This window comes from Taudactylus pleione, unplaced genomic scaffold, assembly GCF_031769625.1.
Source record: "Taudactylus pleione unplaced genomic scaffold, aTauple2 ptg000244l, whole genome shotgun sequence".
NCBI lineage: Eukaryota > Metazoa > Chordata > Amphibia > Anura > Myobatrachidae > Taudactylus > Taudactylus pleione.
In genome coordinates, this window is record NW_028284646.1 from 10530318 (window position 1) to 10545000 (window position 14683).

Here is a 14683-nt window from a genome sequence, read left to right on the forward strand (position 1 = left end):
CCCTGAACGTACCCTCTCCCCCCCTTCTGGATGCGCCACTGTCCCTGTGAGTCTTTATACTTTCTTCTATACTGTTATACATTTTTAGTTATTGATGATGTGATGTTGTTGGTTCAGGAGTGTCTGTGTTGTCATTTGGGGCAGATGTATGAAGCTCTGGAAAGTGATAAAGTGCAGAGTGATAAACGACCAACCCCTCAGCTCCCAACTGTCATGTTACAGGCTGTGTTTGAAAAATGACAGTTGGGAGCTGAGTGGTTGTTAGTTTATCACCCTCCACTTTATCACTTCCCAGAGCTTCATACATCTGCCAAAATATGAGGTGTATGTGATGAGTAAGTACAGGGAATGACAGAAGTGCTTGGAGACTACAGATGTGTGTTATGCTGGATCTGTTTAGCTGTAAAATCACTGACACAGGTGGGAGGGGTCAGAGGTCATACCAACTGTCATTAACAACTGACAATGTGGTGACATCATTTGTATCACTCTTCAGCTTGTTATGTAGATAGATAGATGCTTATACACTGGTCCTTGTCTATAGCTATAGACATGATATAGGACTCCCGTGTATGTGACGCTCTGTCCAGAGGAGACTTCATCAGAGATGAAGAAAATTATCAGAAAGTGGAAACAGAGCGGCCCCTCTCTCCGCGCCACGGAAGTATGCAGCAGCGTGCTCCTGTCACTGGGCTATGACCTGAAGTCTAAGGAGCGGAGCAAGATACACCGCGCTGCCTCCTCTGGAAATGTGCCCAAGATCAGGAAGCTGCTGCTCAAGCAGGACATCAACAAGCTCGACAAGGAGAACCGGACACCTCTGTATCTGGCGTGTGCAAATGGACATCTAGATGCGGTAAAGTTGTTAGTAAAAAACAAGGCTAAGGTAAATCTATGTGACAAGTACAATCACTCTCCACTAATGAAGGCTATACAGTGTCAACATGGAGGCTGTGCTGCTATTTTGTTACAACATGAAGCAGATCCTAATGCTACAGATAACAATGGGAATACCGCACTACATCTTGCTGTTGTTTATCAGTCTATGTACATACCAAGACAGCTGCTTGAACATGGAGCTAGAATAGATGCTGTAAATATGGAGGGCTGTACACCGCTTATTCTCGCTGTAATTGAAAATCAACAAGCAATGGCTATGTTTCTAATCACAGAAGGAGCCAAAGTAAATTGTCAGGACAAACAGAAAAGGACATCACTAATGATTGCTGCAGGCAATGGTAACATCAGTATAGTGAAATATTTGTTAGAAAATAATGCAGATACTGCTACAAAAGATCAAACTGGCTGTAGTGCTGATGATTACGCTATTATGAACGAACATCATGAATGTTCCTACTTAATTAATACATATTACACAAGGAATAAGGATAATGTATCTCCTGATTGTGGAGGTGGTAAAACGAATGGTGTCCCAATGTTTAGCAGAGCAGACAGAGTGCAGGAGAGCTTTACTCTGGGCAGCCCAGCTATACACAAAATAGAGACTGATGACCTTTCTGCTTCTGAATCTGAATCCTGTGCCTCTGATAAGGCTAATTCCTGGCCTTCTGATGATGAGGACTTTGACTTTACTCCAAAGAAGGCTTCCAAGCCAAATTTATCACAACTGCTGCACACAGAGAGAAATGCTCATGGAAAATGCGGTTTTATCACAGCACAGGCTGCAGACATTGCTCAGCCAGTGACAGTGCAACCTGATGGAGATACTGCTGGCAGAAAAGCTGATTTAATGCCTAAAGTGGTAGTTGAGGAGAAGGATGTTCCTTGGGATTCTGAGTCTAATGAAGAAATGGAAGAGAAGCAACAACTTGAATCGCTGACTAAACCTGTTGCAGTACTAAGTCAACCTTCTGAGAGAATGGAAAAGTTAATGACTTTGACCCAGCACAACATAACGCCACAAGATGAAATCAGCCTACTTAAGCAACAAATGGAACAAATACAATATCATTGTGAAGAGATGGAGATTAGATATATTTATAAAAATGAGATGTTAAAGGAAAAGATTAAAGATCTAAGAAAAGACCTAAAAATACATGAAGGAACATTAACCCAAACTGTAATCCAATACAATGGACAACTTGATGCACTAAAGGCAGAGACAAGTGTGCTTTGTTCCAAGTTAGAGCATGAGAAACAAGATAAGCAAAGACTAGAGACTGAACTGAAGGCAGTACGTTCAAGTTTAAACTCTGCTTTACAGGAGCTTGACAGAAGTCAGGCAATAAGGACGGACACCGAGCGCTCCTTGCAAAGAGAACGCGATGAATCGTTGCTCTTCAAAGACAGACAAACTCATGAGCTGTCCAGCTTACGTGAGAACAACAACAATCTCTCCCAGCATCTTAGTAGAGTGGAAGCCATGACAAACAGTTTGGAAAGTGAGCTTAACAGAACTCTCCTTTTACAAAGTACACAAAGGGACTTAACAGAAGCACAGCATAAAATAAAAGACCTTGAAGAAACCCTGAAGGACAAAAATGACCACATTAGCAAAAGCACTATAAAGCAAGAGTCAATGCAGGAAAGAATGGTCCAGATTACTAGTGAGAATATGCAGCTTTGTCACCAGCTAAAAGATGTGCAAAATAAAGGTATCATGAAAAATGCTGAAAAGCTAAACAATCAGGTGCATAAACCAACAGTTTTGTGCCAAAGTGCAGAGGGGTCTCATGATGTGTGGGAGAAAGAGCTGACGTCAGGATCACAACTGAGTATCCATCTAGTAAAGCTTGAAAGATCAAACGCTAGTTTAGCTGATCAGCAAATAATTGACCAGAAAATTAAGAGGAAAAATGAATTGCAATATGATGCTAAAAAGAAACTTAAAGAGTTTGAAGTTGGCTATCCAGATGTTTCTATTAGAAACCAGCTGGAGCACAGAATTGAAAATCTAGAATTTGAACTCAACAAAATAAAGAGTGCAGAAGATTTAAGCCGCCAACACTCCACTCAGTCAGCACTGGACAGATTCAGAGACTTTTATGCAGAAGAAAAAACTTACAGAATTGCTTTGGCTTCAAAGCTAGAAAAAGCTAATAAAAGGCTTGAAAAAGCAAAAGCCAAACTAACCAATGGGCAGCAAAGGAGCAATTCATTCATGGAAAACAGTTTTCTAAATGGAAGCCAAGTCAATGGTCCTGTTCTAGATACAAGTCCATCTGCAAGTCTTGGCAAAAACCAAATGTTCAACAGAAGTTTGGGATTTGGTAGAAGTGTAAAGAGATAATTTCTGAATTATTTGGATGCTTACGTAGATAAGATGAAACAAATGCTGGAAATAAGTATCATAAAAGAAAAAGACCAAACAAATGCTAAGCTTTTTACGGCATCTGCCAGATTGTCTACTTCAGGTGCAATAGCTAATACTCTGAGAAACCGGACTACTCTAATTTGGTAGATTTTATTCACCAATTGTACTTTTTCGCTTATTACAATGCTTGACTTATTATTATATACCCTTTTCTGTCTTATTATCTTCTCACTACGCAATTTATTTTATATTATTTCACCATTATTTCTCCCACTAGTATCCTTTCACTTTATCACATTTCATGTATCTTCTACACGTACATTTCCTTCTATCACCTGGTAGCGATATCATTATTTGATATACTAATAATCATATATGTTATCATGATATAGTGCATCGTTCACTTTACTTGATATACTGATATATGCTATATCTATGTGAGAAATATTATCACTTTATAGTGCAATCTTTACCTTTCTTTCACTTATGGGTCCATCTGTTCTAGTTATGTCCCACTGAATATATCCTAACTAGATCAGAGTCTTATTATCTTTATACATGTATTTATTTACATACTTTTATTACTATTTTTATTATAATTTCTATTTTTATTTTATCATTTCTATTTGTTTTGAAGTTGTACCCCTACAAAGGGTTCTTCCTTTTTTGATACCCCTGCGGAAGTCCTTTAGGTTTTCTGTATGAGTACTCATTTCATATGTATTCATAAACCTGTATTTCACTAGCTCCTGTAACATGGTAGCGATATTATTATTTGATATACTAATACTCATATATGTTATCACAGTATAGTGCATCTTTCACTTTATTTGATATACTGATATATGCTATATCTATATTATATATATTATCACTTTATAGTGCAATCTTTACCTTTCTTTCACTTATGGGTCCATCTATTCTAGTTATGTCCCACTGGATATATCCTGTCTAGGTCAGAGTCTTATTATCTTTATTCATGTATTTATTTACTCACTTTTATTTCTATTTTTATTATCATTTCTATTTGTTTTGAAGTTGTGCCCCCACAAAGGGTTCTTCCTTTTTTGATACTCCTGCGGAAGTCCTTTAGGTTTTCTGTAGGAGTACTCATTTCATATGTGTTCATAAACCTGAATACTGGCCGAGACCTAATTTCAAGATCAAAACAACAATATCTAGAGATCTACAAGAAGAAAAATGAGTATTAAACACTAGTGAAACAATTTGAAATTGTTTACATGAAACATATTTAATATTATGTGAAATATGTGCTAACCATTTGTTATTTCTTGTACATTACATTTGTTATAGTAATAAAGTGTACTAAATATTATTATTTCTACTGTTGTTATTATTATCGTTCAGGAAAATGGTTTTCAATCTTAATTACTGTACGTTCACACAGCAGAATGCCATAGGATGAATAGCAAATATGTGCACCACACCATAGACTTGGTAGGACAGATAACTGGGGCATAGGTTGGGCAACTCACTGAAGCAGAAGTGTTTCCCACTTCTGAACTCAGTGATCCTGTACTCAATATATGAGGATACAGACAGAATCAGAGTTGCTGAAGGGGGAAGGTGACATGGGGGCTAAGCCATACATGCCTACTCTCCCGGATGTCGCGGGAGGCTCACAATTTTTTGGGTAACCCCCCCGCACCCCTGTCCATATTGGGAGGAAACTGGGTGGTAACACTGCGATCACATGTAACCACGCTAACTTATTGGCATGTTATGGGAGTGTAGTGGACATGTTGTGCATACGGGGAAGTCTTTTTCTGACTTAGCTCCTGCAGCAAGCATGGGGCTGGTGCAAGCGCAGATACAAATGATGATGGCTGTTGTGGGTGGCGTAAAATCAATGGGCAGCGCAGGTTTCCACTTTCCACCCCCGCATTAGCCCTATGGACACAAACCCCCATGTTAGCCCTATGGATTATTACATTAGCACAGTGGTTCTCAGGACCCCACACAGTTCATGTTTTCCAGGTCACCCAGCAGGTGCATAGGTGTATTCATTACTCCCTGATGTGCTGGATGATCGATATCGATAATCCAGCACACCACCAACTCACCGACGACTATAGCGACCCGCAATCCCTATAGTAACCTGCTCGATATCGAGCAAGTTGACCAGCATGCACGGCTGATGGACGATATCGCTATCGTCCATACGTGGCCGCATATTGCTGGTTGATGGTGAGTTGGTAGGGACCAAAAAATTATCGATTTGAACGATAACAATATGAACGATATCATTATCATTCAAATCACTAATTTATATTTATATTACTACGTGTGTATGCACCATAACACTGCACTTCCAAAAGTATTATGTCTGTTGTTATAGTGCACAAATATCAGCAAATGAAATGATGAGCAACAGGTGATGTATCACACAAATGTATCACACAACTTATTAGAGTTGGTTGCATTCACAAGTCTGTACCTGAGGCTCCCTTTAGGTGGGTACACACCTAAAAGATATATCTGCAGATCGACTGATCTGCAGATGATGGTTGTTCATACACACTTAACAACCATCATCTGCCCGCGGGTCCCGCTGGCTGGGGGTCGCATCGCGCCCCCCTCCCCGCGGCCCCTGCAGTAGGTGTACGGGCAGTGATGACCGTACACACAGCGTGATGAGCAGATATATCTGCAGATATATCTGCCATCGGCTGTCCTGCACAGCTAACGTGATATTTCTGTAAACAATATAATTCACAGACATATCATCTGTACACACTGGCCGACACACACACAATACATCGGCTGTTGAATTGAACAGCCGATATATCACCCAGCGTGTACCCAGCATTAGTTTCACATACTAGGGTCCAAAGCGGCTGCAGGCATGATTTTATGTTCAGTTCTCAAAATGCTAAAAGTGCACATGTAGTATACACAATACATAACGTAAATGCAGTACAGTTAATGGCAAGTATGGCAAGTGGCTTGGAGCATTTGAAATGTGAATTGAGGTAGATGCAAAGAAACCCCAAAACATATATATATATATATATATATATATATATACACACTCCCTGAAATAGTAGTAATCTCCCTGACTCCCTGAAGAGTCTAGCAATCTCCCCTGATTGTACCTTATTCTCATTATGTAGCTGTTATACACTTGGAAAAGAAAATAAATCAGGGATATCTACATTCAAAGGGCCTGCTGGTACCTGTAGTTCACCTGTAAAGAAATGTGTAAAAAAACACACAACACACACACCGTATATAATATAGATTTATTATACACATCCGTCTATAACAAATACTTACCTGCTACCAGATGTGTCTGTCAACTTCTACAAATAGAATCCACGGCAGGAGCTGAAAAAGAGATCGTATACTCATACTGCAGTGTCTGTGCCGTTGCTCTGTCACTTAGTATAGTAACCAGCCAGCTCATTGCCACCTTAGGCCAATAATGGTGAAAACTATTTATTGAGATTAATAATACTCTAGGAACAAAAAAAAAAGCCCAAATCATGTAATTTTAGTTTTTTTTGCCAATTATTGTAAAAAATCCAAATCCAAATATAAAAACCAGTCACAGCAAGTTTGGCAAATCCAAAACAGAACAAAGAATCAGAGCCAAATCCAAATCCAGCAAAAATGGTCCGGCTCACATCCCTAAATATATATATTTTATATATATATATATATATATATATATATATAAAATATATATATATTTAGGGATGTGAGCCGGACCATTTTTGCTGGATTTGGATATATATATACTGTATACTATGTTTGTGTATATATACACACAGTATGTATGGCTATATCTACTATATAAAAAAGAGAATGTGTCCTTCTGTCATTCTGTCTTTCTATACAAATCCACAGTTTACAAGCCAAGATTGTGAAATTTTACATATGAGCGTATTACAACACGGCAGAGGCAACTAAAAAAATTTGAAAGCTAAATTAATTACTGTTAATTTTTAAATAATTAAAAAACACAATTTTTGCATAGCATTCGACCTCTACAGGTCAGGTACGGAATTAGAAAAGGATTTAGGGCCTGATTCAGAACTGCATGCAAAAAGCGAGCGCTTGCTCTGAATCTTGTTTTAAAAATCCCGGCCTCCAGGCCACTCGCTAAGCTGTGGGTAACCACTCATAGCTTTTGCGATCGGCCAGGTGATGGTCGCGATGGTCGCGACCATCGGGCTTGCAACAAGACCCTTGTGGTAGGGTCTCGTCTGCCGCAAGCCCCAGCGAGCTTCCGGGTCTAATAGAGCCGGAAGCTCACTACTGACATCACTCGTGATGTCAGTAGGGCCGCCCACAAACGGCAGGTGTTCCTTCAGGAACGTCTCCGTTTGTCCGGCCACCCCCCCACCCCGCCTACAAAACAGGGTGAGCTGTCGATCAACATCGACAGCCGCCCTGTTTGTACCGAGCCCCGGAGCGAGTGAATTTCTCACTCACACCGGGGTTTGCGCACGAGCACGACGCACGCAGCGCGTGTGCTTTGCCCCACCATCGACCCGCTTGCGAGCGCATAGTGCTTGTGAGCGGGTCTGAATCAGGCCCTTAGCCCACAGTTTACAAGCCAAGATCTCTCATGGTTCTACACCTAAAACACCAAAGAAGAATAAAAGCAGTGTCCTGTTTGGTTTATTGTTAGATCCAGATTTGAGCACCATTTTTCTTGGGCCATCCGCAAGGTCAATAATAAAAATATATTTTATATATAAATGTTTCATTTCATAATTTGATTTTATAACATGCATTTTGCTACATACTAAGGAATTATGGAAGTTTATTCTGTAGCATATAATCTAAGTCTCTGAACATCATTTACTATGACTCTCGCATGGAGTTTACAGTACCTTTTAAATGCTGTATGAATTTATTAGGGATGAGCGGGTTCGGTTCTCAGAGATCTCCCTGCCTGCCCCGGATCCCCCACCCGAGGTTTTGTATTGAGCGGGCTTAGCACTGATTGGCTGAGAGAGCCATCTGTGACGGCTCTCAGCCACTCAGCGTTAATCCCATTTAACATGCACACAGGAAGCAAAAGAAGATGGCGCCCGCCATCCCTCGCTGCCTGACACCGCCGGCACCTTCCCGCTGCCGACACTGCTGGCACCTCCACTGTCAGCATCCTCCGCTGCCGACACTGCCAGAACCCCTGCAATGCTGCCCCACATATTCAGGACACCCTTAGCGACCCCCACACTGCCGACACTACCGGCACTCCCACACTGAGGACACCACCAGCACCCCTGCACTGCCGACACTATCAGCACACATGCATTGAGGACACTGCTGGCACCCCCGCACTGCCCACTAGCGCATCGAGGGGGGGTTTCTAAGTACCCAGAAACCCCCCACCTTAACCAACCAATATGTTTTTTTTATTCAGAGATGGAGACAGCCTTGTCTCCATCTCTGCACCATCCCCGGTCCCCGGGCCACCCACGATCGGCTGCCCGGCCAGGCCCCTGTCAGTTCAGATGTCAGCGCTTCCGCGTAAGGTGGCTTTCATACCACCTGACGCGGAAGCACTGACAGCTGAATCGGCAGTGGACAGGCTGTGCGCCATGCACACAGCCCTCCCAGAGGGAGCTAGACAGAGGGAAGCATTGCCGGAGCCGGGCTCCACCATCCGGCTCATGGATGGAGGCGGGCACAGGAGCGTGGATTCGGGTAAGTGGTTTTTTTTTGTTTGTTTGTGTATTTTTCATTGTATATGTAAGGGGCACTGCTGGGGGGAGGCACTACTGCAGGGCACTATATTGGGGGCACTTCAAGGGGGGACCACTAGTGGAGGCACTGGCACTGCTGGGGGGAGGCACTACTGGGGGCACTGGCACTGCTGGGGGGAGGCACTACTGGGGGCACTGGCACTGTTGGGGGGTACTATCTATTGGGCACTACTGGGGGCACTAAATAAGGGGCACTGCATAGGGGGGAATACTACTGGGGGTACAATATAAGTGTCACTGCATATGGGGGACCACTACTGGGGGCTCTGGCACTGCTGGGGGGGGCACTACTGAGGCACTATATAAGGGGCACTGCATGGGGGGACCACCACATAAGGCACTGCATAGGTGGGTCTACTACTGTGGCCAGTATATAAGGGGCACTGCATAGGGAGACGACTACTACTGGGGGCACTATATAAGGGGCACTACATAGGGAGGACTACTACTGGGGGCCTCTGTCGCGCGCACCTACGTATATATGTGTGTGTGTGTGTGTGTGTGTGTAGACATCTATAATGGAAACCCCTCCCTGAGAATCCTGCGTTTGCCCCTGCTGCCGATATCGCCGGTACCCTGCATTGCCGACACAGTCAGCAAACCTGCACTGAGGAACCACTATTGATATTAAGCCAGGCTTATTATGAGTCTGAATATGATAAAAATTTATATCTGCATCCATGAGGAGAGATCCATCTGATTTACAGTCAGGCCTATAAAGATGGCAACTATACTGGGATGCAAAAACGCAGCTCTGCAGCACAAATTTTTATTTATACTTGCTAATGCATCAGCTTATACAACTAGATGGTGTCAACAGTGGAGACCAAACTTTTTTGTCTACCTCCTTGGTTGCTGGACCGCACTATGGAACGTACATGTGAGGTTCTGGTTTTGTTGTGGGCCCGGGGTGGTGACAGGAGCAGACACTGAAGCAAATTTAAATGAAAAGGTGGAACTTTTAATGAGTGGTTTGATAGACATGAATATGACAAACACTAAAGTCCAGATATAGCACTAAGTGCACTTGGGAGCTGTGGTGAAGTAATGGGAAAAAGTCTAGTTAGTGACAGGCAATGAACAATGTCCAGGAAGTGACTGGTTAAAAGAAAATGTTCAGGTAGTGGCAGACAATGGGAACTGTCCAGTAGTGACTGGTTAATAAGGAAATGTCCAGTTGATGACAGGCAGGAGAAATCAGGTGTAGTGGCTGAAATGAAGGAATGAAGGATTATCCAGCAGAGTGTCATATTATCCAGCAGAGTGTCAGTGGAGGCAAGGTGCAGGGTGAACAACAGACTCAGGTACTCAGGCAAGGGGAAGGTAATGGAGGATGCAGGGTAGTCCAGCGGGGTTGGAGCAGACAAGCAGGCAGGCAGGCAGGTAGCGTGTCACAGGAAAACAGGTGGTGAGCACAGGGAACGCTCTCTCAGCTATGCTGAGAAACACGTTGCACTGCCAATGAAGTGAGGCTTTGAACCTCCCTAAATACCAAGTGCTGTGCCGTGACTGGCCAGAGAGAGCATGTGACAAACCAGGATTGGGCAATTAGGTCACGTGACCGGAGGCAAGATGGCGGCGCCCATGCCGGAGCAGAACGTAAGCACCACCAGGCCTCACCAGCCCAAAGTGACAACATGCCCGCACAGAACCAGGCACAGCCAACGCCCCTCGCCAAACACCAGCGCCACTGCCAGACACCCCCCACCATAGTGACCTCACAGGTAATACCCGTCGACCACCATGCCGAGAAACTCTGGTAGTGACAGTACCCCCCCTTATGGGGGCCTCAGGACACTCACCAGGCTTTTCAGGATGAGCAGTATGGAAACTCCTGACCAAGGCGGGAGTATGGATATCTCGAGCATCGGTCCAACAGCGCTCCTCCGAACCGTAGCCCCTCCAATCCAGGAGATACTGCAATCGTCCTCTACGGATGCGAGAATCCAGGACCTGAGAGACCTCGAACTCCACACCTCTTTCAGTCTGGATGCGAAGGGGAACAGGAAGGACCTTGCGGAATTTGTTCAATATTAGGTGTTTTAGGAGGGAGATATGGAATGAGTTTGGAATTTTTAGATAAGCAGGCAGCTGAAGGCGATAAGGCACAGGGTTGATTATTTCTGTGATGGAAAAGGGTCTGATGAACCGAGGAGCAAACTTCATCGAAGGTACTCTGAGACGGATGTTCCGGGTGGACAACCAGACTTGGTCTCCAACTTGCATGCAAGGTACCTTCCTACGTCTCCTATCTGCCTGAAGTTTGTAACGGGAGGATGCCTTCTCCAAATCAGAACGTACCTGAGCCCAATTAGATGCAAATCTCTGTACAGTATCCTCCACGGCTGGCACATCAAAGGCAGGCAGGCTTCGAAACTCAGGAATATGAGGGTGAAGACCGTAGACAATTTGAAATGGTGTTTTATTCGTCGAGGAATGATATCAGGCATTATGTGCAAATTCTGCCCATGGTAGCAATTCAGACCAATTGTCTTGGGATGATGTCATGAAGAGCCTTAGGAAGGTCTCAAGATCTTGATTGACCCTCTCTGTGGATCCATTGCTCTGAAGGTGGTAGGCCGTGGAGAAGTTTAACTTTACTTGTAGAACAGAACATGAGGCTCTCCAGAACTTTGCCACAAATTGAGTGCCATGATCAGAAACTATTTCAGTAGGAAGTCCATGGAAGCGAAATATGTGCTGGATGAACAGATGAGCCAAGTCAGGAGCAGTAGGCAGTTTCTTTAGAGGTATATAATGAACCATCTTCGAAAATTGGCCTACCACAATCCAGATGGTGGTGTAACCCTGAGAGCTAGGTAAATCCGTTATGAAGTCCATGGAGAGATGTGTCCATGGACGTGATGGAATAGGCAGGGGTAACAATTCACCAGCTGGGGCTTGACACAAAGACTTATGCTGAGCACATGAGGCACAAGAGGAAATAAACTCCGATACATCAGTTTTCATGGACGGCCACCAATAACTTCTCTTTAAAAGTTCCAGAGTCTTTCGAGTACCTGAGTGACCTGCAAAACGAGAAGAGTGAGCCCAGGTGAGGAGCTGCTTCCTTAACTCTGGGGCCACAAAAGTTTTCCCAGTAGGGGGCTGTATCTGTATGGTGGCAAACACTCTTTACTCCAGGACAGGGGCACTACACAGGGTCTCCGAATTGTCGTTACAGAGTAGAGATCTAGACAGAGCATCTGCTTTCTGATTAAGAGCTCCAGATCGGAAGGTCAGGGTGAACTGAAAGCGAGCAAAGAAAATTGCCCATCGGGCCAGACGAGGGCTCACACACTGGATGTTTTTGAGGAAGAGGAGGTTCCGTTGGTCAGTGAAGACGGTGAAGGGAAATTTAGCCCCTTCCAGTAGGTATCTCCACTCCTTCAGCGCCAACTTCACTGCCAAGAGTTCTTGTTCACCTATAGCATAGTTCCTTTTGGCAGGAGAGAACTTCTTGGAGAAAAACCCACAGGGATGAACTCGGTTGTTTTCATATCACTGGGATAGGACCGCTCCTACTGCTTCTGATGAGGCATCAACCTCTAACAAGAAAGGTCTATTCATGTCTGGTTGTCTTAAGACTGGAGCTGAGATAAAGGCTTGTTTCAAAAGCTGGAAGGCTGTCTCTGCCTCGAGTGACCACAGGGCAGGATTAGCACCTTTACGGGTCAGGGCCATAATGGGAGCCATCAGTGACAAAAATCCCTTGATAAAGCATCTATAATAGTTGGCGAATCCGAGTAATCTCTGGATAGCTTTCAAGGTTTGAGGACAGGACCAATGCAGGATTGCCTGCACTTTTTTGGGATCCATTTCTAGGCTGGAGCCAGAGATGCCGTAACCAAGAAATGGCACACTCGGTACACTAAAGACACACTTTTCCAGTTTACAGTAGAGGTGGTTCTTCCTCAGACTAGACAGCACTTCCTTCACATGGTGATGATGTTCCTCTATACAAGACGAGAAAATCAATATGTCGTCCAGATAGACAACGACTGACACATGTAATAGATCCTGGAAAATTTTGTTAACAAAGCCCTGAAAGACAGCGGGGGCATTGCACAAGCCGAAAGGCATCACAAGGTATTCAAAATGTCCAACCCTAGTATTAAAAGGGGTCTTCCACTCGTCACCTGAGCGAATACAAATGAGAATGTAGGCCCCTCTCAGATCTAACTTGGAGAATATGATGGACCCCTTGACCCTGTCAAATAACTCCGTGATTTGTGGAAGCGGATATCGATTTTTGACCATTATATCGTTCAGGCCTCGGTAGTCTATACAAGGTCTTAGGCCGCCGTCCTTCTTGGCAATGAAAAAGAACCCAGCTCCGGCAGAAGAGGTGGAGGGGTGAATAAATCCTTTTTCCAAATTCTCCTGGATGTACTCAGACATTGCTTTGGTCTATGGTAAGGACAGAGGATAGGTGCGACCACGATGTGGCATCTTATCAGGTAGCAGGTCAATAGGACTATCCCATTCTCTGTGAGGAGGTAAGACATTTGCTTGTTGTTCGGAGAAGACATCAGTGAACATTTGATACTCCTTAGGAATTGCTGGAGATATTAATGAAGCTGTTTTCGTTACAGGTCGTATTTTGGGAAGACAGGATTTCTGACAGTCTGTTCCCCATAAAAGAATTTGCATAAAACACCAGTCTATCCTAGGATTGTGCAGGCATAGCCAGGGTAGTCCTAAAATAATGTCTTGGGATGCCTCAGGTATCACTAAAAGCTTCGAAGACTCAAAATGGAGTGCTCCAATACGGACTAGCACTGGTAGAGTTCCCTTGGTGACAACTCCATTAGCCAGAGGCCGACCATCCACGGCAGTCAAGGAAATAGAGACACTATATAAGCCACTTTAGTTTTTGCAGTAGGAAAGTTATCAGGCTGTAAGGTGAAATGTATATCGCACTGATTCAGAAACCCCCGGCAGAGTTTAGGGTTGCCATCAAATTTGCTGGGCATAGGAAGGTGTAAGCGAGGAGATGTCCTGTTACCAGTATTTCCAGATGCAGGAGAGAGCATAGGGACTGTTACCCCAGGGGAGGATAAGGAGGTTTGCAGATTATCCTGTCTTTTAGACATTTCCTGTAAAAACTGAGCCATTTGATGCTGCATGGTTTCCAGGTTTTCCAAACGGCCAGCAATGCACCAAAATAAATCTACTCCAAACTCCGGTTCCGTGGCCGGGTCCATGGGGCCAGTGCAAACTGTGAGGTTCTGGTTTTGTTGTGGGCCCGGGGTGGTAATAGGAGCAGACACTGAAGCAGGTTTAAATAAAAAGGTGGAACTATTAATGAGTGGTTTGATAGACATGAATATGACTAAAACTAAAGTCCAGATATACCACTAAGTGCACTTGGGAGCTGTGGTGAAGTAATGGGAAAATGTCCAGTTAGTGACAGGCAATAACAATGTCCAGGAAGTGACTGGTTAATAGAGAATGTTCAGGTAGAGGCATACAATGGGAACTGTCCAGGTAGTGACTGGTTAATAGGGAAATGTCCAGTTGATGACAGGCTGGAGAAATCAGGTGTAGTGGCTGAGGTACTCAGGCAAGGGGAAGTTAATGGAGGATGCAGGGTAGTCCAGCGGGGTTTGTAGCAGACAAGCAGGCAGGCAGGTAGCGTATCACAGGAAAACAGGTGGTGAGCACA

General features: G+C 44.0%; 1 protein-coding gene across 1 annotated transcript; it reads left to right on the forward strand.

Annotated features, from left to right (window-relative positions):
- Positions 1-607: 607 nt before the first annotated feature.
- LOC148516664 (uncharacterized) lies at positions 608-4485 on the forward strand. Its single transcript, XM_088479736.1, is given in 2 exon segments — positions 608-3396; positions 4404-4485. Coding segments are annotated over 2 exon segments (2871 nt in total).
- Positions 4486-14683: the final 10198 nt, after the last annotated feature.